Source organism: Mytilus galloprovincialis, chromosome 8 (assembly GCF_965363235.1).
Source record: "Mytilus galloprovincialis chromosome 8, xbMytGall1.hap1.1, whole genome shotgun sequence".
Lineage (NCBI taxonomy): Eukaryota > Metazoa > Mollusca > Bivalvia > Mytilida > Mytilidae > Mytilus > Mytilus galloprovincialis.
In genome coordinates this window covers 24,854,548-24,878,747 of record NC_134845.1, presented here as the reverse complement: position 1 = coordinate 24,878,747, position 24,200 = coordinate 24,854,548, and the positions used below count along the sequence as shown (strand labels likewise).

Below are 24,200 nucleotides of genomic sequence, written 5' to 3'. Positions count from 1 at the left end.
CGAAGTGTTGAAAATCCCCCCTTTTTTATGAATAAAGCCCCATAAATCCAAAACTTAAAATCTGAAATTAAAAAAAAACGAAAGGGAGCTTACGTCAATAGATATAAAGTTTCATGGAAATTGGTGAAAGCGTTTTTGAGTGATTGTCCGAAGTGTGGACAACGGACGGACGGACGGACGGACAGACGGACGGACGGACAACGGTATACCATAATACGTCCTGTCTAAAAGACGACGGGCGTATAAAAATGTTTCACCATTATAATCACATATTCATTAATTATTTTTTTGAAGAAGAGCCCTAGATTATCAAATAATTAAAAATTTAGTCTTGTTATCAAGTTATCATTTAAAAGTCAGGTTCTCAAATAATCACTATAAAAATGTCCAAGTATAATCACATTATAAAAAATCCCATGAGAAGGCTCAGTTTTCAACAAATTTTGACAGAAATATAAGAAATATGCAGAACTTCAGTTGAACAAGGATTTTTTGTCAGCATTTGGAAGCCTACAACCAGTAAGACTGGGATTTGTTGTTGAAGAGTTAAAGACAGAATATAGTGGCTCTTGTTATATCCATATCATATATTAATATGACAATTAAAATATATTGTTTATTTTCAGGTTCTACATTTAAAGATGTAAAAACGGGAACAAGCCCTCGGATGGACAAAAATCAACCAGTAGATAAAAACTTAGAGACTTGGGACAAAGCGTCTTGGTCTGGATATGAACATGATGACAAGTATGTATATCTCTTATCCAAACTTCTTGGCCTGGATATGAACATGATGACAAGTATGTATATCTCTTATCCAAACTTCTTGGCCTGGATATGAACATGATGACAAGTATGTATATCTCTTATCCAAACATCTTGGCCTGGATATGAACATGATGACAAGTATTTATCCTGCAATTGGGTGTTCTACTATACAGATACAGCCCTACAGATATCGCTATGCTGCATCTGTATACTATACAGATATCACTTAAAAGCTCTGCCCACTGTCGGACTGAGTATTGTATGAACCCGCATGACCTCAGAATGTGTATTGCAATCGCATTCCAATGACGTATCAATTGCGATACATCCTAATGATTAATCTAAAACACTATCCCACCCAGATCCTCCCTTATTATGTTGTATATATGTCAGTTGTACCAATAACCAGTATGCTATATCTTTGGTGCCCTGACCGAATGCTGAAGAGTTACAGTGCAGATAAAGGCACCTGATTTACACTTCAAGACCAAGAAATGTCAACTGGTTATAGTACATATAAAGAAATAAGGTAAACAGACACAGGTTTGGGAGAAAGAATCAGTTTAATATTTTCTTTGCATATCAATAAAGCAATAAACATATTTACAAAGAAAGCAAAATCAAGTTGAAAACTGTGGTTCAAAAGTACATAATAACTGTGAGTTCTTTGAACAATACAAAAAGATATGTGAAGGTGATGCTTCTTATCAAATGGACATATGTATTATAAATGCGTATAAATCTTTAAGCAAATAAAAATAATTGGAGGGTGGGAAGAAAATATTTTCCCAGAAAAATAATAGTGGCTGCTGCAAGCAAGCCTTGCTCCAGCAATAGTTGCGCCTGTGTGCATAAAACAAAAACCCTACTAATTAAGCGCTGATTGGTTAATTCAAAATTAGCTATGGATCTCATTGGTTAATTAGTATGATCTTGAAAAACAATTAATAAACGAGAAGCACATGTGGCAGTGACTGGGAAACCCCATTGCTAATTGGTTAAAATCCTAGACATGCTAGTGTCCCATAGTAACTACTGACTAGCATTCCAAAAAGTATTTTGTATTAATACTCTTTTTAAATAAAATAATTTCAATTTATAGTAAATAAATTCCCATAAAATGTTGATCAAAATAGAAAGTTGTCTTTTGATATGATTTCTTTCTGATTATGCATGAATAACTGCCACTTGATATTAAGCAAATCAATTGATATAATTTCATGAATGCAGTCCACAAAATTTATATTTCTGGACAAAATCTACCAAATTTTGCTTGATAGTGTTTAGCTACGGAAACATATTTCATAGGTTCTTTAGTTTAAACATATTTATTTATAGTGGATTGGGAAACAATTGCAACTTATATAAATCCCTTTCCACTTTAGCCTACTCTTTTTCGAAATCTAAGGATTTCTTTTACATGCGAGAGATATGGGACAATAACCCTAATGTCCCTTGAAATGAGGAACTCAAAAGTCACGTGTAAACAAAAATTCTCTATGTCGTGATATTTGACACTTTTCTATGATAAACAAGTGACTGAGCTTAACCATTTGAGTTAATTTAGAAAGTAGGGGAACACAGAATAAATGTGTAAAATCTATGGAGCTATTAAATGTGTCAAAGTATTAAATTTTCAAAGATACTTATTGTGTTAAAAATGGGATTTTTTTACCATGAGGAGCCGCATCACAAAAGGATACTCAGGGTTTGCTAATTTACGGGAAAAGTAGTCTCACTTCATACCCTGAAAATTTAACCACATATGTCAAAATGTCTCAGCTTCGAAACGAGCAATCACACATATCCAAGTTAACAATATGGACTGGGCAACAGAAGAAAACGTTACCATTACCGCCTATGGAGAAACTAATACGCATCTATAACCATATGGCTCTCTCTTAACATGGTTCAGCCATTTATAGTCCCCTTCCAATGGACTATCATTGTTTCTCAAGACCATACTCGTAATGGTGTCAGGGGAGAGCCTAAATTCAGTCTCATAAATTTTCTCCCCCGGAGTAGGGAATGAACCAGGAGCCTCTGTGTTAGTATTTCGATGCGCTAACCAATACACCATGGCTCTCCTAGGTCATAGATCCTTTGTAAACCAAATAATTAGAAAAAAAATCACAAAAAGGACCTAAGGTCTACCATTCTTCAGCTTGATAGTGCTCCATGAGAAGAGGAAGACCCCTTCTGATTTTGGGAGTAATTGAAATATAACGTCAAAGATCACCGCATAAATAAATAGTCTGAAAAAAGTTTTGGAAGGGCCTTTCCTTACACCCTATAGTCCATTGTTTCAAGTTGATGAATAGATGCAATTTTTGTCAAGTTTTTCTTTAATTGTTTTTCTTTGTTTAAATATATAAAAAATCTATTTTTTACATGATACAAATAATATTTTATTAACAAATGCATACTTGAGACTCGAGCTCTCTCAAATACATTATTAGTAGTATTCATGCTATCTTTTACAGGGTGATTGTTGCATTTACATCTACCAATGGAGGATATGTTAAAGTTGCTGATCGAGAGCAGAACGTATGGGACAAGGTCACCAATACTTATTACTACAATGGTCAAACAGCTACAAGAGAATTTGAGTATCACTGGGATTTAGTTGATCCAGTCCATTGTTCAGTCACTTCAGGAACATCTTGTTCCTCATTTGTATCTACTGCAACAGATATTACTAATAATGTAAGATGTTTTGATAAATCTACTATTTTGTTTTTTCTTTAAAAAAATCTGGCATGTATAACCTGTTTGAGTTCTATTAACCTCATCACTGATGTGCAACAGTGCAGTTGGTGTTGTGTTGATATCTCAAAAGCATGAGTTTGAATCCCTGCTTTAAGGCCAAATAGAAAAAAATATGTGTTTCCTATTACATTTTTGAGAAAAATAGGGTAGGTAGGTAGGGATATTTTTTTATTTTACAATATTTTTTTTTTACATTGACAAACATGATTGAGTCATTGGGAGAGAAATTCTGACTTTGCTTATTGAAAAATGACAAAAAAAACTTTAAGGTGGGCTAATTACAAGTATAGGGTAAGTAAGGAGGAAATAGGAAACACACATATATTTTTATTTTGCTTACACAAATTTGTCTTCACATAAGTCCTCTTGTGTATAACTATTGTGATTCCTGTAGAAGGATCACTATACCCTTCACTAAATGCTTTGACTTTTTGTTTAACATTCTGTTTCTCTTATACTTATATATAGATAACTGTTTACAGTCTTTATGTTTAATATATAATGTAAGCTGTTAAGGCACATATTGACCCCCCTATTGATGTTATAGCTTTTTATTGTTAACCATTTACTAATGTAAACTGAAATTTATCCAAACTATTGATACATTTTTTGCCTTTTTTGTTATTTGAGTTAATCTGACAATCTTTTTTATGTATTTTAGCCCAGCATAACATTTACATGGGGAGGATGGTCAGATGCCTTAGCTGGAATCGATCGTTTCGAATATGATCTGTTTGAACTTAAAGACGTTGGTACTGAGTTGGTTGATGGCATGGACAAAAAACAGAGTAATGCAAATGTTCCTGCTACAGATTCATCTGTGAGTTATTTTATTGATTTATTTGATTTTATAATGTAATGAAAATTATTATATACTAAGTGGTAAAAACTAGTTAATTGTATATGAAATATTCTCAATGGCAGGCATACTGTTGATGACTCAAGATTGCATAGGTTTTATCAAACCTGAACAGAAAATTATTGTTGAAGTGCATAGTAAATTCTATATGCTATGGTGGAATGGTTTAAGGATGTTTGCTGGTCAGTTTCAAAATAAATAACTTTCCATAAAACTAGTATATATTGATAGGGGATTAATTGAGGAATCAAAAAAGCCAAAAAAATATAGGGGTCAATGTGCTTGTTTTCCAGATATTAGCCATTGTAATTTTGGCCGGAAAATGTTCTCTCTTGATTTTCCATAGCTTTATCATTGACCAGTTAAAGTTCTCAAATACTATTAAAAAATAAATAAAAATTTTATTAGACTTTTACAAATTATATTTATTATTATACATGTAAAAGATTTATAAGAAGAAAAATGAGGTTCCATGGGCAGAATTGTTTTAGGCATTCAAATGGATAAAACCAAAGGATTTCGAAAATCTGACAAAAATTCTGAAACATGACAAGCAAACATCCTTTTGTATCACTAGCCAGTTAACACTAAGGTTGTGAGTTATAAACCCACAAGGTGCAGGTGAACTAAATTCCAATCTTAATTGACTAGGATTTTCATTTTTCCTACTGAAGATAGGTGGTTGTTTTCTGCCACTCTGGCTTCCTCCACCAATAAAACCTGACAGCCACTAAGTAGCACATGTACAATAGTGTTGAAAGTGGCATTCAAACACCAGTCAATCAGTCAATACATGTATAACATATAAAAAAGAAGATGTGGTATGATTGCCAATGAGACAACTATCCACAAAAGACCAAAATGACACAGACATTAACAACTATAGGTCACCGTACGGCCTTCAACAATGAGCCAAGCCCATACCGCATAGTGAGCTATAAAAGGCCCCGATAAGACAATGTAAAACAATTCAAACGAGAAAACTAACGGCCTTATTTATGTAAAAAAATGAACGAAAAACAAATATGTAACATATCAACAAACGACAACCACTGAATTACAGGCTCCTGACTTGGGACAGGCACATACATAAATAATGTGGCGGGGTTAAACATGTTAGCCGGATCCCAACCCTCCCCCTAACCTGGGACAGTGGTATAACAGTACAACATAAGAACGAACTATAAAAATCAGTTGAAAAAAGCTTAACTCATCAGATGGACAAAAATACAAGTGGATATGCATGTTTGCAGCATGTTTGTATAAAATGCAATTGCAAAAACCTTTGTAGAAGGTCGCCCTTTGAGAAATCATTTAATTAAAATTTGCTTTAAAAGTTAATTTCCATTGATGTACTAAAAATATTTGTTTTATCAAAAAAAAACATAGGCAAACTGACCTTGACCTTACTTTCAGTTTTGTTATGGTCATTACATGGATTCATATAACATCAATTTAAGACTTTCATGTGATTAAAAAATCTTTTTAGTCTGATATATGTTAACCTTGACCTCTTAATGCATTGTATTTCACCTATGATCATTATACAAGTGAGAAGTAACCTTGACCTCTTAATGCTTTGTATTTCACCTATGATCATTATACAAGTTAGAAGTAACCTTGACCTCTTAATGCTTTGTATTTCACCTATGATCATTATACAAGTGAGAAGTAACCTTGACCTCTTAATGCTTTGTATTTCACCTATGATCATTATACAAGTGAGAAATAACCTTGACCTCTTAATGCTTTGTATTTCACCTATGATCATTATACAAGTGAGAAATAACCTTGACCTCTTAATGCTTTGTATTTCACCTATGATCATTATACAAGTGAGAAATAACCTTGACCTCTTAATGCTTTGTATTTCACCTATGATCATTATACAAGTGTTTCATGCTACTGTTGATTCCTTTATTTTTTCTTGGGTACCAATTTTTGTTGTTTGAGGAAAGCTTGCAATTTAATGAATATTAGAATTCATGGTCTTGTCAGACTCTGCAAAAATTCCTATAGAAAATCTGTAATTTGTTGCACTTGGAATTTGCCATGAAATCAACAAAAATGGTATCCAACAAATAATAATGAATCGACAGTAATGTTTATAAATGAGTAAAGATCAATTAAACCAATGTTTTTTTTTTATCTAAAACTATTTTTATGGTTTTCTCTAGGTAACCTTGGCGATGACAGAACCAGGGATGTATTCTCTTCATATGACTGCAGTAGACAAGGCAGGAAACTATATGACAGGGCGTAGTTTGTTCCTGTTTGATGACGAGTCTGTTGTAGACAAACAGGGAGATCCAACTTACTGTCCAACTGCTTCGGAAGATACATCCTACATATGGGTTGTAGAGGATACTCTTAAGGTCAAAGTCCAGTTCAAAGATAGATTTATAAATACCAGACACAAACATAACAAATGGTTAAATAGAGTACAGACATATAATCCACAAAAAGTTATCTATGAAGACTTGTATGGTGATAGGACAAATGAACCTATTTTTAATATTCATGGTAAGTTAAACTTAGTTTAATCTTTTACATAAATCTTCTACTCTAATAATACTGAGCCAATTAGAATCAAACTTGGCCACAATCATCATTGAGGTATCTAGTTTAAAAAATGTGTCTGAAATTTTCAGACAAATCAAGACAACCTGTTGTTGGATTGCTGCCGCTTCATTGGTAATTTTAAGAAATTTTGCAGTTTTTGGTTATTATCTTCAGTAGTATTATAATGACTTTTCAGAAAACAAAAGGAAAATTTGGGTCAAGGGAGTTGTTTTTAGTAAATTCATAGCACATAGCTTATTCAAAGTAAATTAACCTTAGTCATCTCCCCTTAAGTGGCAGAAACAATTGAATCAGACAAAAAATAAAGACAAAAAATTAATCAGGAGTGAAAATATTATAAAACACATTCTTCATTTAATTGAAAAGTATTAAATATGAATTACATATTCCCTCAAAATTCATCCATTTCTTCCAGATCTAGACTGATTGTTCCCTGCTATTTTACAAATGTATTAGCTGCAATTTGTCTTTTGATATACTTTAAAGCATCATTATTTTTTTTACACAGCCATTGTAGACTTCCAAGTGTCATTTGAGGTTCATAGTGCTCCAAGTACTCTTAAGGATTCCCGTGCTCTAACATCAATATCTAAATTAAAGAATCAGTATGACATCCTAACGTTAAATTGGGCTGATGGAGATCGTCTGACCTCAACAGTTAAAGCTTTTGACGTTCTTAGTGAATATAACGAAGAGACTATTGTCATCTACAGAGATGCCACACCACCTCTGTTAGAAAATCTATGGTTGACCAAAGGTGACAGATTGAACATCAGTGTACATAGCTTAGAAGATTTTACCAAAATGACGTAAGTTATTATATCTAATATTTTGGTCTGCCATGAAATACACAGGGAAATTTCACTGATGTGAATTTTATATGAATTGAGATCGATGTCAATTTTAGGCGAATTTCACCTCAAACAAGCCTTTTATAGCTGACTATGTGGTGTGGGCTTTGCTCATTGTTGAAGGCTGTACTGTGACCTATAGCTGTTTATTTCTGTGTCATTTGGTAGTCTCATTGGCAATCATGCCATATCTTCTTTTATATATCATAGTCTATATTTCATAATCTCAGGTGAATTTCACCTCTAACTAACTTATAATTGAAACAAACATAAACTGATTTCATGTGAGTTTCATATGAATTTCACTTTGAAAACACATGAATTTCTGTAAAGAAAGGATTGATTAATTCTTTATTTTTTCATGAAAAAGTAAAAAGTCAATTACACTTATAGGGTATGAAGTTAATTATAAACTAGATTAGAACTGTTAAAGCCATTTGTAACATAGACATTGAATAGCTCATTAGAATTATTTACATTCTACAGGATAGAGTGGGAAGCCTATGACATGCACAGTGGTTTGGACTCTGTGAATTGGAAGTTGTTTGACCATAAGACTGGAGATGTACATGGATATGAAGATATCATCGCTCAAGGATCAGCTTCTGTAAGTTTTAAATAAAACAATGTTGACTTATTGTAGTCAGTACTGCAGAATCAGGGAATAAAAAAAGTTGACTTAAATACTTATTGTAAGATATTTAGATCATTATTTTTTTGCACTTAAATTATGTTATATTGATAAAGAGTATTAAAGACTTATTGAAGCATTAAGGGACAACTATTTGATTTGATTTTTTTTTTTGGGGTGGGTGCAGGAGGACAATCTCTCTTTTCCCTCCTCTCTCTGGATTTGTTTTTTCATATTTATAGAGTAGTAGTCAATTAGATTCTACTTCAGAACATTCATTGGTATATGTTTTAGTTTTTTATAAATGAAATATGTTTCAATGGGCATTACAGAGTGTGACCATAAGTATTCGTCACTTGAGATTTTTCACTATATATTTCAAATAAAACTACATGCATTTTAAAAACAACTTTGTGGTAACTTCTGGTTTGATTTTAAGCAACATGGTACTAATAGAAGCTGAATTGTCACAGGTTTAGTTGGTTGTATTTTTGTTGTGAGATATTATGTTTTGTTCAGAAATTTGTTATATATTTCAACCAAATTAAATTGTAAAATTTTGTTATCTGTTTTCACATGAAGAGAAAACAAAAACAGCTAAAGACAAAACTATGACCAAATAAACAAATTTCTTTAGACAATTCTCCGTCATTTAATGAAGAGAAAACAAAAACAGCTAAAAAAAAAAAAACTATGACCAAATAAACAAATTTCTTTAGACAATTCTCCGTCATTTAATGAAGAGAAAACAAAAACAGCTCAAGACAAAACTATGACCAAATAAACAAATTGCTTATATAAAACCCAACCATAAATTACCTTCAAAATATTTACGAAGAAATATGTTTTTATATGATATATATATAGCAAGTAATGCAGGTGAAGAATAGTTTGTCTATGAACTAGCTGTACCATAATTTTTCATACTACAGTAAACAACCTATGTAAGTTAAAAAAAAAGCACATCTTTCTTTTATGCCCTGTAGTAACTCACAACACAAAACATTCATTTTAATTCTTTTTTGGAGATTTGTTCGAAAAAAGGCACTGGTTATAGAAAATGTGTTCAGAAAAGTATTAGTGAAATGAGACACTGCTTTTCTGGTTGTAAATTTTGTTGATTTTCTTTTCAGGATTTATCATCATGTAACAGTACATATGGTTCTTATGCCAGGGGAGCTAACTGTTACTGTACACCCTTTCAAGGATGTTTTCATCGCCATTTCCAAATTAAACCAGAAATCAAGCTAACTGGAGGTCTGCTACAGAATAAAGATAAAGGAATGCATGAATATGATTATTACATCGAAGTTTCTATCACAAACATTGCTAAAATTACAACTGTATTAAAGAAAAAGGTCTGTTATTTGTCTTCTATTATTTTATCATGCATGTGTTGTTGTTTTTTATATTAATGCAATTTAATGTAAGACATGTTTTAGAAATTAAGTGTTGTGGGAACAAAATGAGTTTTTCCTCTACAAAATTTTATGAAATCACTAGTTACATTTACCAATTATTAGGTTCATATTTCTTAAATGTGATTTATTTATTCTTAAAGGTTAACTTGTTGAATAGTAATTGACTTAGATATATTTACACTTTAAATTACTGTCCACAAGTCATGTAGATAACGTCTCTTGGAGAACTTGCCATACATGTACATTTAGCTCCTTTTATACTACTGTGAATTCTGAAATTATTGGGTGCATATTTTATTGCGATTTTTACAATGAGATTTTAATTTTGCAATAGTGATAATGAGAATCCTGTTTTATTCATACGAATAATTCAATTAAGGGTTTAAATTATTGTGATTATAACCCTGTTGCATTTTTTAACCATTATAAAAACATTGCAAAAATTTCTGAATTTACAGTATTTTGCAAATATTTGCAGATAACAATTGATTTAAGCCCACCTCATTCAGGAATGGTTCTTGATTGGTATCATAACTTGCCATTAATGTACAAGCTCCTTATATCATATTTTGAAAAAATATTTGCAGATAACAATTGACATAAGCCCACCTCATTCAGGAATGGTACATGATGGTATCAAGGGTAACCCAGAGATAGACTATCAACAAGGAACTGATCTCAAAGCATACTGGGAGGAGTTTTTTGATAGAGAAAGTGGGGTGTTTTTCTACCAATATATAGTTGGTACCAGTTGTGCTGGCAAGAATGACTTTACTCTTGATGGAACAAACCCAAATGTAAGTAGATAATAAAAATGAATAGGACAAAGCAACCATAGACAACCACTGTAAAGGCTCATGACCTCGGACAGGTACATGTATATAGAATGCGGGTAGGCTATATTGATTTTCTTTTATACAGAACTTGTTGAGATCTCACAAACATGTTTAACCCCGCCGCATTTTTGCGCCTGTCCCAAGTCAGGAGCCTCTGGCCTTTGTTAGTCTTGTATTATTTTAATTTTAGTTTCTTGTGTACAATTTGGAAATTAGTATGGCGTTCATTATCACTGGACTAGTATATATTTGTTCAGGGGCCAGCTGAAGGACGCCTCCGGGTGCGGGAACTTCTCGCTACATTGAAGACCTGTTGGTGACCCTCTGCTGTTGTTTTTTATTTGGTCGGGTTGTTGTCTCTTTGACACATTCCCCATTTCCATTCTCAATTTTATTAGTATATAAATGTAAACATACATATCTACTTTTCAAAGCAATATGAGATAAACAAAAAATCTTGAAGACTAAAATTGATCATAAGTATACTGAATTGTGTAACACTTACGTTCAATCTTATTTGTGAAACTCATTGTTGGATCTGACTACTTCTACATACAACCCTTTATAAAATTTGTTCTAATAATTGTACATACTTAAATTCCTGGTTTACTTTACTATTGATACATGAAAGATACGCTGTTCAAGAATTATATACAAATGTATATATTATGTTCACAGTAATTGTAACATTGCATAAAATTTAAATAAGGAATTTCTTTAGATAACTCTTAGATCAAACTACCGGTAAGGGTTGTTATTATAGAAGTAAAGTGTAAAATGATTGGAACAATAAACTTATTTACACTTTTGGAATGTAGCTGAATTTGTCTTCAAACAACCTTAGATCTGTGTCCAAAAAATCTTCTGACATCAGGCTACAATAACATTTAAATTATGACTTCAATTGTGATTTAAAAGTAATGGTGGGCATGTTTGCATACAAGTGTAAATACGTCTATAGAAGCTTCATAGTACATATACTATATGATCAGTATGAAGAAATTGTAAGATTTCGTCAAAACATTAAATAATCAGTATTTTGTCATGCAAATATAAATACTGAGTTTACACCCAATTATATTTTCATTTCAGCTAGTAGAGACTTACAACACCTTTGGCAGCCATACTGCAAGTGTTAATGGGACGTATTACTTCACTGTGGTAGCATATAACAGAGCTCTGGATCCCTCAGACCCAGTATGTTCAGATGGAGTTACCATAGACAGTTCAGTCCCAGCAGTTCAGGAAATAGTTGTGGAAAATTCACTGATTACTGGAGGACTTATAACAGATTCCACATTTACTAACTATTACATTTTGGGATCTGATCGTATGAGGAGACTTATAACTGATGTGACTGCTGATTGTGTGTAAGTAAGACTTGACACCTACTCCCACTTTAAGTTGTGTATATGTGAGTCAGTTACTTCTCTCAGTTTTAGTTGTATGCAAATAAGACTTAAAAGCACAATTCCACTATTGTCTCTAATACCTATTATGTTTTGTAGGAGTAAAGCAACATCACTGAATGACATAGATCTATACCCTCAGGAAAAGTTTGACAATGGTAGTCTGGTAGAAGTAGATGGTCATGTGTTCTGTGGTAACTCTTCAGGTGCACCAAGTAACATAGGATTAACATTGTATAAATCTTCTTTGGTAAGTCAGAGAAAATAAAAATTATCTTACAAGGACCACTTTATCTTAATAAAAGTAAAGACATTTGGTATTAGTGCCAATGATACAACTATCTATCAGACAGCAGTAGCGGATTCAGCCATTTTCAAAAAGGAGAGGGGGGAGGTCCCAACCCAGAGGCTAGAGGGAGGGTTCCAACAATATTTCCCCATTTAAATGCATTGATTAACCTAAAAAAGGTGGGTTCTATCCCCCAGACACCCCCTCTGGATGCACCACTGGACAGAAAGACCAGAAGGTAAATATTTTGTATGCAGAGGTATACTGTAAAAGATTGATGAACAGATTTACTATATGTCAAATGGAGATGTGGAGAAAACCTCAACAAACCCAGAAACAAAATATTGAAGTACATCTCAAGGATGGTCATCTTTAAAAGACAGGCGTTTGTACTGTCAATCTTTGCATTGATAGACCAGTCCAGATAGAAAACACATAGGATCTTAAATTAACATTTCAAACTTTACAGCACCAGATGTGTTGTTTTAATATATCTGTTCAGTGATGCTCGAAGTCAAAATATGTTAAAATGTAAAAGATAATACAAATTGTGAAGATCTGATAAAAGCAAAATGGACCAAGAGTATAACCAAATCAAACCTGGACTTGAATTGGAACTTTGCATGATCCACAAGCTTAACCAAAACAGGTAATAAGAAAACCTAAGTCTTCTTTTCTGTATATCCCTCCTGCCTAGTAGCAACTATAATTTGGTAAAAATATCAATGATTACTTTGCAGATGGAGATATCTTGGGAACCTGTAGACATTCCAGCTAAAGTATATGATTATGAACTCGGATTTTCATCAACTTCAGGAAGTGCTGCACCAGATATCATGGCATTTGAATCAACAAAACAACATGCTCACCACAGAGTGGTTCATTCTAACATTCCAGACGGAACACAATTCTATATCATTATAAAAACCATCAGTAAATCTAACGTAGAAGGATTAACAGTATGTACTTATTTATTGTGGGTTCTTGATTCTAAGTATCAAAATACTGCAGGTTCACAAATAATTGTGTGCATTTATTATTGCAATTTTGGAGAATGAACAAAAAAGAGAGATTAATTTTTGCGATTATAGGAAAATATGCATACAGCTATATGCATAAGATATGGTATAATGAGTTCTTAATATTGGGACTTCTCAAACTGTTGCATATTTCGCATTGATAAAATCTCAAAATAATTTCTCGATTTGCAGTATTGTTTTAGATTTGACTGTAATAGATGAAAAATTGTCTTTCATTTTTTTCCAGAAACTAGGTGATTTGTTTATTATTCTAAATTGTAACCTGGATCATATCCTTTTAAGGTCATCATGATTATTTGAATGGTTTTGTTTATATTATTTTTTTTTTTACATTTAAGGAATGACTGTAATATTTTTTTCTGTCTTTAAAGAAATAACATAAAAAAATTGGTGCACACTGAATAACGCGCGTAGCAGGTTATTTAACAGTTTGCACCACATTTTTTATATTATTTCGAATAGACAGAAAAAATATTACAGTCATTTCTTATAATTTAACTCTAAAATCCATTTTAAACCGTAGAAAACCATGAAAAAACGTTGATGACGTCACGGTCACATGACTAAATTATGTCTATGGGCTGATAACTAAATAACGTCAGCCAATCAGAAGATGCGTTACATCCAAAATTAAATTATATAAGATTAAAAATAAAATGGACGGTTAAAAATGAATTAAATTGTTGTTTACGTTATTATGTTTGAATTTCTTGGAAAAAACGTGTATTGAAGAGTATGGTTATAGCTTAATGGGTAAATTTCAAAATTACAGCAGTATGTGGACTTAACAAACAGATGTGGTAGAGTAAGACAAATGTCATTGCCTTGAAAACCATTTGATTTGAGGCTACATTGTCCTTGTATTCCAAAGTCCTTAATTGCCTGGAATTGAGCAATATTTATATTAATGCTTTTCTGAACATCTTTATTTATATCTGTATGATTTGTTATATGTTTTTATGATCTATGATATTTTTTTTACCTTTGACTTTTTACATGTACATTTTATAGACTTTAGGTCCTTGTTTTATGGATACAACACCACCAGAGTTTGTTGGTGGCAGCAGTGTATTTACAGTAGAATTGTCAGGGGATTACCTTATAACTTCATGGCCTCATGACGCTGTCTCTGACAGTGAAGAATTCTTCGAGCTTGACTACAAGTTTGCTGTTGGTAAGTTTCAGTTTAATACAGCTGATTTTAATTAGTTATACTTAACTGTGTGTCTCAACTCATTCAAAAATTCATTCCATCATTTAAGGGTTCAAGGGCATACACTTTAAACCTATACTCCTCTAAATTCAATGTAACAGACTTAACTAAACTAGTGATTATTAAGGTATTGAAGGTATCTAGTATAAAGTTTGTGTTTTCTATTCCTGTCAATCAAACCATCATGGCTACCATAACTGTAAATAGAAAAAAACAGGGGTGAAAATTATTGTCTAATGTCTTGAACATTTCAAAGACTTAGTAAATTTTATGGGGCAAAAATTCTCCAAATGTCAATTTCTACATTCTTCCATTTTTAAGAGTTACTGCACTTAAATGACAATATATTGAAAGTCTGTAATTTTGAAGTTGTTGCTGATTATCTTTTATCTTTTATTTGAAGAATATAACAATACCTTTCAGGTCACACTGCCTATGGTACAGACATACATGACTTCCTACCATTACAGTCTGGAGATATCTGTACATTCACTTATCCACCCAACTGTACGGCAGTCGATATAACAAATATGGACTGGTTCCTGCATGGCCACCACACATACTATGTGTCAATCAAAATAACAAACAGTGCAGGACTGGTAACCATTCAAACATCTGATTCATATATTCATGATGTTCAACTACCAGCTGAAGGAGTTATTATAGATGTTGACCCACAGGTTTGCTAGTCTTCATTTAATTTGTATTTATATTTTTGTATAAAATTTTATATTTTACATTTGCTAGAATACATCAACCTTTTTTGTTGTGTAAAAAATCAACAGCATGTAGAAAACTAGACAAACCATTAAAGTCTTTACTAATATCTGAATATAATGCATTTAAATTGATATTTACATATTGTTGGTTATTTCAACGGGATTGGGTTTTTTCTCTTAAGCCGGTACGGCAAAAGTTAGAAAAGCAAACGAGTTGAGATGACCAATGATAATCTTTTTGTCGCAATTTTACCTATGAAGATGTTTCCTTGACAAAGGCACATGTTCCCTTAGTTACGTAAGCAATAAATTTCATATAACTCGACTCTGCTGAGAAAGAAAATTATCAGTCAGCAAGATCAAAGGAAAAATTCGTAAAATAGCGATAAATACTGGTATTGTCAATATTAAAATTTTTTCACATATTTTGATTTAGCAAAGTTGTGAAAAACTAAGGCCCCAAAAAAAATTTGTAAGTTGAAGAAAAAAGAGCAACTCAAAGATAATAAAAAGTCCACAAAATGCTATACTTAAAACAAAAGTTTGAGAAACATAAGTTCAACCAGAAACCAGATGAGATCTGAGTTGCTCTAGAAGGGTAAGCAATTCCTGCTCTGCTAGAGGTACCTATCTTGTTGCACATGGCTAGTAAAATTCTAGTGATGAGATGAATACAAGTCAAATATATTTTCATACTTTTATGAATATCCGATGCCTAAATGCATAACAAAGAACTTTCTCTTATATATATTTAATATTTTAAACTTTTCAATTAATCACTCTGCTTTTTTTGCTTACACTGATATAACTATTGTTTCTTTTAGAATTTTGTTACTGATATTCCATTAAAGGTAAGATCGTTACATTAGCATTTAACATTATATTATTTCATATCTTAAGATTTAATAGTAAATTGGTGCCTTTATTGATACCTGCTAAAACCCTGATTCATGAACAATGTGACAATTTATTTATTACATATGTAGAAGGTTTACAAATAATGTGTCTATTTATTTATTAGAAGGTTTACAAATAATGTGACTATTTATTTCTTAGACGAAAATTTCAGTACAAGGATTTTTATGCAGTTAAGCTGCATTATGCGAGCACCCTAGATTTGTGTTCTACCCAATAAATGCTGAAATACTTGCCATTGTTATTATCTAGCTCGCTACTATGTTATATATAACTAATTGAACACTTTTTTAATACTTTTTATTCTGGATTACAAAAAATATGACCAGAAAAACCTTAAATGATTGTCGATTTATCCAAAAGTTTTGAAGTTACACATAGGAAGTAGTGCTTATTAAGAATCCTTGTGTAGTTCATTATGACTTGTGCTTTTAGCTAAGATGTCAAGGAACAATTGTATGAAATATTTAATCGCCGAAAATCTCTTAAGACAAGTAGTTTAGATTTCCCAAATGGCAAAAGTCGTAGGGATATTGTTTGTCATCAATACGTAGTACAATTACGTCAGTAGTCTATTATATAATAAGTTCAACTGTTCATGCTGTTGGCGGCAATTTCATATTAGAAAAAAGAAATTTTCGTAGCTTTTCAATTTGGAGGCAGGTGTGCAAATTAGCGGTGGTCCGAGGTCCGTGACCTTCCACTTTTGCAAGCGGAATTTCGACTAGGATAGTTGGTTTTCTAGCTACGCCCGACGTAGTTACCTTCCACTTGAAAGAAAATAAGAAATTACTTTGCAAACCTTACATGCAAGTCAGCAAAGTCTCCAATTAAACGAGCTAAAAACTTTTTTTTATCATTATTATTCATGACAGCGATGTTCATTTTGTTCAACCGCTAGCTTTATACAGAAAATCGCCGACAAATATTGTATAGATTCGAGTAAAATCGTCTCTGATTGACAAAAACAACATTGTAAACACATAACAATGGCGGCCGTGAAGACAAAATTTTACAATATCGGATCCGATTCCGGAAGCGGATAAGGAAAATTCCGGGTTTGGCGATCAATTACAAAATAAATCAAAGCAGGTGAAAAAATAAATCTATGCATGGTAAATGAATATAAACACTAGAATTGTAAACCAAAAGACATATGTAAAAGAAAGAAAAATCAGAAAAATATTTTATACAGAAACTCAAAATTACTTTTTGACAAATTTTAATTTAAAAATCCAATACAACGTGACAGCTGGGAACAGTATATCTAACAATATACATGTTCATGGTCACAGTCTAAATTTTCTTTATCAGTGATAAATGATGATAATGCATGTGAGATGCTTTTAAAGTGTAACATATTACTGCAATTTCGAAGGGTTATTTGTTTTTCTCAATTTTGAAGGGTCAATTAAAGTAGCTGAAAGTTTCTTTATTTTCACAAATAATGCAACTATATTATGTATACCTAAATGTAAGTAAATCATATGATATATAGGTGGCATTCTTTGGGACACTCTACCCCTCCTGTTTGATAACTTGGAAACGGTCGAGCTACCCACCCCTAAACCATATGAGGGGCAGATCCAGGATTTTAGGTTAGGAGGGGCACAAACTTAAATTTTCGCCGAGCAGAGCGATGCTAAAAAAAATTTGAGGTAAAATTATCGGAATATTCTTTATTAAGCTGAGAACAACCCATGCTTTGCAAATTTAAGGAGGGTGCAAGCCCGCAACACCCAACCCCCTGAATCCGCCCCTGCATATATTCAAGTATAGGACAATATAATAAATAAAATGAAATATAGGGGAGTCCCTGGAGTTACCCCACCCCTCCTGTTTGAGAACTTGGAAACGGTCGAGATCCACACCCCTTAACCATATATATTCATGTTTGTGACAATATGAAAAATCAAATGAAATATAGGAAGAGTCGCTGGGGTCACCCCACCCTTCCTGTTTTAGAATTTAAAAATGGTCCAGATCCCCACCCCTAAACCATATATATTCATGTATGGGACAATATAACAAATCCTCATATATGCATTGCTTTGTAATGTACTATATATGAATGTTTAATGTTGAGGCAACATTGCCAGTTTTCATAATTACGGTTGCCTTGGTTTTTGGTTAACTGCCTTCACCGCTTACAGCGCTTTGATTATTGTATTAGATCTATCAATTATTGAGTGGTGAAGTCACTTTCAAATTTTTATTTGGAGGGAGGGGGTGTGGAGAGAGGGGTGTAAGAAATTTTATTAACTTAAAAAAAAAATAATACTGATTTATTTGCTGTAACAGTTTCACTTTATAATAGGTCTGTTGATAAAATTAAGTGTCAGTTGGATAATTTATAATCCATTATGAGGTGCTTCACAAAATGAAATCTTCAAGTTCTTAATTTTTTTCTAGGACATAGAAGATATAGATTTTCAGACATCTGCCGACAGTATGTCAGCTCGATGGTCAGGATTTGCTCATCCACATTTAGATGTGACATACAATATAAGCATAGGTACAACTGCAGGAGGAAGTGATGTTGTGTCCATGAAGGATGTCGATACAAGTTTGTCTCACCAGGAGTCAGGACTGGCTTTGACACCATTTGAGGTAAAATAAAATGTATGCTTGGAAAATTCCTCTTTGTTTGAAGAATAGCTCAATTCTGGACAAGTGCTGTTAGAATTTAGATATTTGCAATGATTTCATCTTTAATAATAAACAAATCTAGAAAAAGTTTCACACTGACTCATGATTTTGAATGAGACATTTTGAGGCAACAATATTTTTCATTTTATTGTTTCCGTCTGAACAATACATCATTTTCATAGATCATTGGTAATGTAAAGCGTTTGTACTACTTGTAGTAGAAACCTTCATATATCAGACTTTCACGGTAAGTAAAGCAGACAATACTTTTAAGTGTGTGCACTCTTGTATTATATTTTGAATTAACATATTTTCAGGTCACATGATTTTTATATATAAATACTAGAAAACCAATGAATATTTTCATTTATTCTTTTGTTTACCAACAGTATCATATTTGTAACAGGAATTTCTAGCATCCACACTTTAAGCCATTACAAGATTTTAATATTTGTAAATAATCAATTTTGAAGAGAAAAGTGAAAAACAAATAAGAATAAATGAAAAAAAAATATAATAAATGTCTCCAATATACATTAATGAAGAAAAAACATCATTTAAGGTGGTACTCAACACCTTCACTAAAATTAATTTGGCTCGTTTATTTTTCATAAAATTTTGACAAAGTATTTACTTTGACCCTTTGACAAAAATTTCAAAAAATTTGAACTAACCATTTTATCAGAAAAATTACACTGGTTATTATAGCAGTTTGACAAACATTTTGATCATTGAGAAGCTTAATACAGTTGGAAGGCAAACGCCTGAATCTGACAGATAGAGGTCAATTTGTCGACAAAAAAAGAACCCGTATGTAAAATGTTTACGCCCACAAACAGCGCCACCTATAATTTTTTCTACGGCATCTTTGAGAACGATGTCCCATTCTGTAGTAAATTAAAACATTAAATTAACTAAAACAGAGAAAAGTAAGTGTAAAACACAAATTGAAAGATATATTTGCAGATGACTGTTTATGCATGATACGCTGGCAATGTGCGCAATGTCCTTTAATCCAAGACTGAAAATTAGTTTGTTTCCTACGTCAAGATGGCGGATTTCAATGTTTACATTTTTTCACCTATTTATAATCTGACAGAATTTCGTATCCAATCATTTATTAGCAATTTTATTATTGATCTTTGAAGATCATCCAATGGCATTTGCCGTTAGAAAGTGGCTACACGTTACCAGCCGTCGTTACAAAGTAGCCATGTGTTTTGTGGGGATACCTTGGGAATGTTGTGTATTCAAAAGTTACGGTAAAAATCAACGTTATCTTCCTTATATTTCCATGCATACACAATTTATAACAGCAAATACATTCTTAACAGACCCCATAACGTAAACGGACATATTTAACTGTCTGCTTGAGCAAAAATTCGTGTAAATAAGCCTGATGGGTCGTTTTCAAGCACAGCACACGTGGTAGATTGTTTATGTTTGACAGTTTGTTTACTTGAATTGCACGTTGATGTTACTATATACTTGCCAATAACCTTTATGGTGTTATACTTTCAATAGTTATATAATAAATCTTACCCAAGAAATACGTCTAGGTAGGTGCAGGGACTTCTTTTACTTGGTCCTTAACTAATGAGGGTGTAATGATACATTACAGCATTTTTTGCATTTGATATATTTCATGGACATGTACATTTTGTGTACACAAAGAACAATAAAGTAAATGAACGTACATGGGTTTAATTCCCACCCTAGGAATACATTTTGACTCTCATGACAGGTTGGAACAAATAGAGCAGATAGCAATTGACAATAATGTAATGCTAAAATGCTGATTGATGGGGTCAAATCATCAATATAATTTTTTCTAGTATACAGCAGCTCCTCTAAGGGTTAGTAAGGGTACTTTACTAAAAGTCCAGTGGCTAAGTCCTGTCTTTTTTGCCTCTGATATTTTCTAATTAGGTCTTTCCACCTTTCCGTGGAAAGACCTATTGAATTTGTTCTGATTATTATTATTATTATTATTTTTTTTTTTTTTTTTCTTCCGCCTAATTTTTTTTCTTGCGTATTATTGATGTTTCAAAAGATGTCGCTTAGATATTTGGAATATGGTATCGTATAGTTTATACGCTTTAAAAATTTACAACTGTGTAACAAAATACTTTACGTTGTAAGAGTTATCTCCCCAAAGACTGTTTTTCTTGTGGCCACTACTCCTTCGCAACCGTTAAAGATTACGACAAATTTATTTTACCAAATTGCTCGTTACATCTTCAGGATTAGGATATTCATTTGGACCGAAGCTTTACGGAGACTCCATATGAGAGTTATTCCCCCTTTTCCCTTAAATTAAGTGATATGCATTTCTAAATGGTAAACCATAAGTGATAAAGACATAGGGTCTTTAGATTTGGGGTCCTTGGTCGAAAATAATAAAAATGAGGTCAAGGTCAAAGGTCAAGGTCATATTCTAAATTTTGATTTTGGCTTATTTTCATTTATTTTCAAATACCTTATGACATATCGACAAATAATTTTTCATAAATTGTTAGTTGCGACATGTCCTTACTTGTATATTTTGATTGAAAGGGTGCGCAGACAATAAATAGGAGTTTTTGCCCATCTTACATTTAGAATTACGCGTAAAGTGATATTACTAATAAACCAAACATATTAAAGACCTTGGGTCTTTTGATTTAAGGTCCTTGGTTTGTGAACTTGAAATTGAGGTCAAGGTCATAGGTTAATATGACGTTCTAGATTTTGACCTTTGCTTTAAATTCATATAAATACATCATACAGCCATAGGAACTAACATTTTAAACTGATTTTTAATATTTCAATATCAAAAAAGATCTTTTCTAGTGGAAAGACCTACAATTGTTCTCTGAACAATTGGTTTTTAATTTATATTATAATTTCTAATATTCTCTTGTGCATGTAGTAAGGCAAAAGCTATTGTTACTCTTATTTTCCTCATTTGCCTTAAAACAATGGAATGTATTAATTGTTGATGTATGTCAAGTGACTTGTAATTTAACTGTCACTGCTAACAGAGACTTGGACTCTGGTGATAAGTTTCCAGGCTGTTATGTCATTGGCAACTATACCATAAATGTCAGTTTCCCCTTTATAAGTTTTTAAGAAAAGAATTTAATTATAATATAATAATAAGTTAAAAAAAAGTTGTGAAAAGTTAAGCACAAGTGACAAATCTAATTGGCTTTTTATTCAAGAAAACCTAGAGGCATTGAAAAGTGACTGTGTTGCAATTTAAAATAAATGGTTTGAACTCAGAAAGTTATCAATATATATATGTTTTAATTGGGCATTTGGGAATACTTGCCTGTTAATTGAAGATATAATTATTATATGCCTTTTCAAATATATGTGTGGCTCTGAACTAGCTGTGGTTTAAAATCTAAGAATGGAGTTGGTTATCTCCATATTTATCTGATTTATATCAACATCATTGATCCATTATATATACACATATATAAATCATTGTAATACATGTACATTACTTTGCTCTTCATATGCCCTTTAATTTGAATAAAATATCTTGTCTTATACCACAATTATTTATTTTAGTACTGACAGGTTAACTTTTAAAAGCATTTGTAAAGTAAGTGAGTTGATGACAAGCTTAGTCAATGATTGTAAATCCAGATAATATCATTTTTTTTTATAAAAGTAAATAATGTGATTAAACTGGTTATCTCAATTAAAAGAACTGACATTCTGCTTTGATACTATGAGATTATTTCTGATATCAGAATAATAAATTTCTTTTTGAACTTTGTCCTTTTTCAAAAAAATTCTGAACATACTGTATTTAAGTGAAGTCAGTTTTGTTTTTGTTTAAGACTACTATAACATGGGAGGTGACCACAATCTCTATGTTATACATTGAAGTAGTCTCAGGTTTTTGTAGTCCAATTGACTATGCATTTTTGTGCAGGTAAATGTGAATTTGGATTAAATTTGAAGTTGATTCAGTATATCTAATGACATAATACCACTATTTTATTTCAACTAAGCATTTTCAAATTTTATTTACTGGTCAGCTGATGTTATTATCCAATCAATAATTGATTATCAAGCACTTAACAGTTGGTTGCAGGACTTTTGAATTCAAATATAAGAAAGAAGAAAAAATATAAAGCAAAACTTCAAATATTTATACATATAACAGGATTTATGATAACTGCAGGATATATCAGATTACAATACAGCTTTTGTTCAGTGATCTTTGTGTTGATTATTATGTTTTAAATCCCTTTCTGGTTCTTTGAATGTTCAGATTTTTTCTCTTGATTAAGGCAAGCAACAGAACTTGTACAACTTATGTAGTTTCTTATCTCAGGGTGAATCCAGAAAATTTTAAACATAAGTGGTGGTATTCTCAACCAAGGATAAAAAGGAGGGTTCCAACTATATGCATGATCCCATTCAAATGCATTAATCTTCCATAAAAAGAGGAGGTTCCAATCATCAGACCCCCTGAGATCTGCAACTGTATCTTAAAGCAGCTATAATAAAACAAAAATTGTACATGTACTTCTGGCTACTTCAGATTGATTTTATTTTCAATCTATGGTAATGGTCACAATTTTGAAGACTATATACATGTATTTCCTTTTTTCCCCCATATTTTTGTTTAAATGTAATCTTCTGCTTCTGCATCTATTGTTACACAGGTTCTTCTGACAAATGACTGATAAACCCATCTTGTATCCTTGTATCTACTAAAAGGGTGTAAGTTTCAGAGAGTCAGTCTGATATAAAATGTTGGTAAGTGTCTTCTTTGGAAGTGTTCAAAAACCTGTAAGAACTTGAACTTCCATGACTATTTTAATGTTACAACAGTAGAGGAACATGGAATATTGAACGGTATTCAAGAACTCGTCGAAATAGATCTGCAATCATTAATTTTACTCATATTTACTATTGTGAACTTGCAATTTCCTACGATGCGCGTACCGAGTTATCTCCCTTTGATCTCCGCTTCGCCACGAATAATCTGACAGAATTGCGTATCCGGGGTTTTTGTGATCTGATATTGTAATATTAGGAGCAAAAAATGGTTTTACTTCATATTTTATACCTCTCAACACGTTACCAAACCTATTTAAGGATTTATTAAGGATTTTCCGTGGACCTACGCAAATTTTCAGAAAAAAAGTTTCACTTCGCTCGTGAATTTATAACATTTTAACAATACTTTTTTATTATAATTATATAAAATAAGAAAGCTTATTCAATCTAGAATTGAACACTT

At 32.1% G+C, this 24,200-nt stretch overlaps 1 protein-coding gene across 1 annotated transcript in view; it reads left to right on the top strand.

The window, feature by feature from the left end:
- The window catches only part of LOC143085385 (uncharacterized), a 129,796-nt gene that overhangs the window by 46,485 nt on the left and 59,111 nt on the right, over positions 1-24,200 (top strand). Inside the window, exons 8-22 of the mRNA XM_076261684.1 lie at positions 627-747; positions 3,252-3,474; positions 4,199-4,357; positions 6,574-6,919; positions 7,488-7,788; positions 8,317-8,437; positions 9,595-9,819; positions 10,470-10,679; positions 11,811-12,088; positions 12,227-12,377; positions 13,157-13,375; positions 14,468-14,630; positions 15,093-15,349; positions 16,213-16,239; positions 18,716-18,913. Coding sequence (XP_076117799.1) covers positions 627-747; positions 3,252-3,474; positions 4,199-4,357; positions 6,574-6,919; positions 7,488-7,788; positions 8,317-8,437; positions 9,595-9,819; positions 10,470-10,679; positions 11,811-12,088; positions 12,227-12,377; positions 13,157-13,375; positions 14,468-14,630; positions 15,093-15,349; positions 16,213-16,239; positions 18,716-18,913 — 2,999 coding nt within the window. The remainder of the gene's footprint in view (positions 1-626; positions 748-3,251; positions 3,475-4,198; positions 4,358-6,573; positions 6,920-7,487; positions 7,789-8,316; positions 8,438-9,594; positions 9,820-10,469; positions 10,680-11,810; positions 12,089-12,226; positions 12,378-13,156; positions 13,376-14,467; positions 14,631-15,092; positions 15,350-16,212; positions 16,240-18,715; positions 18,914-24,200) is intronic.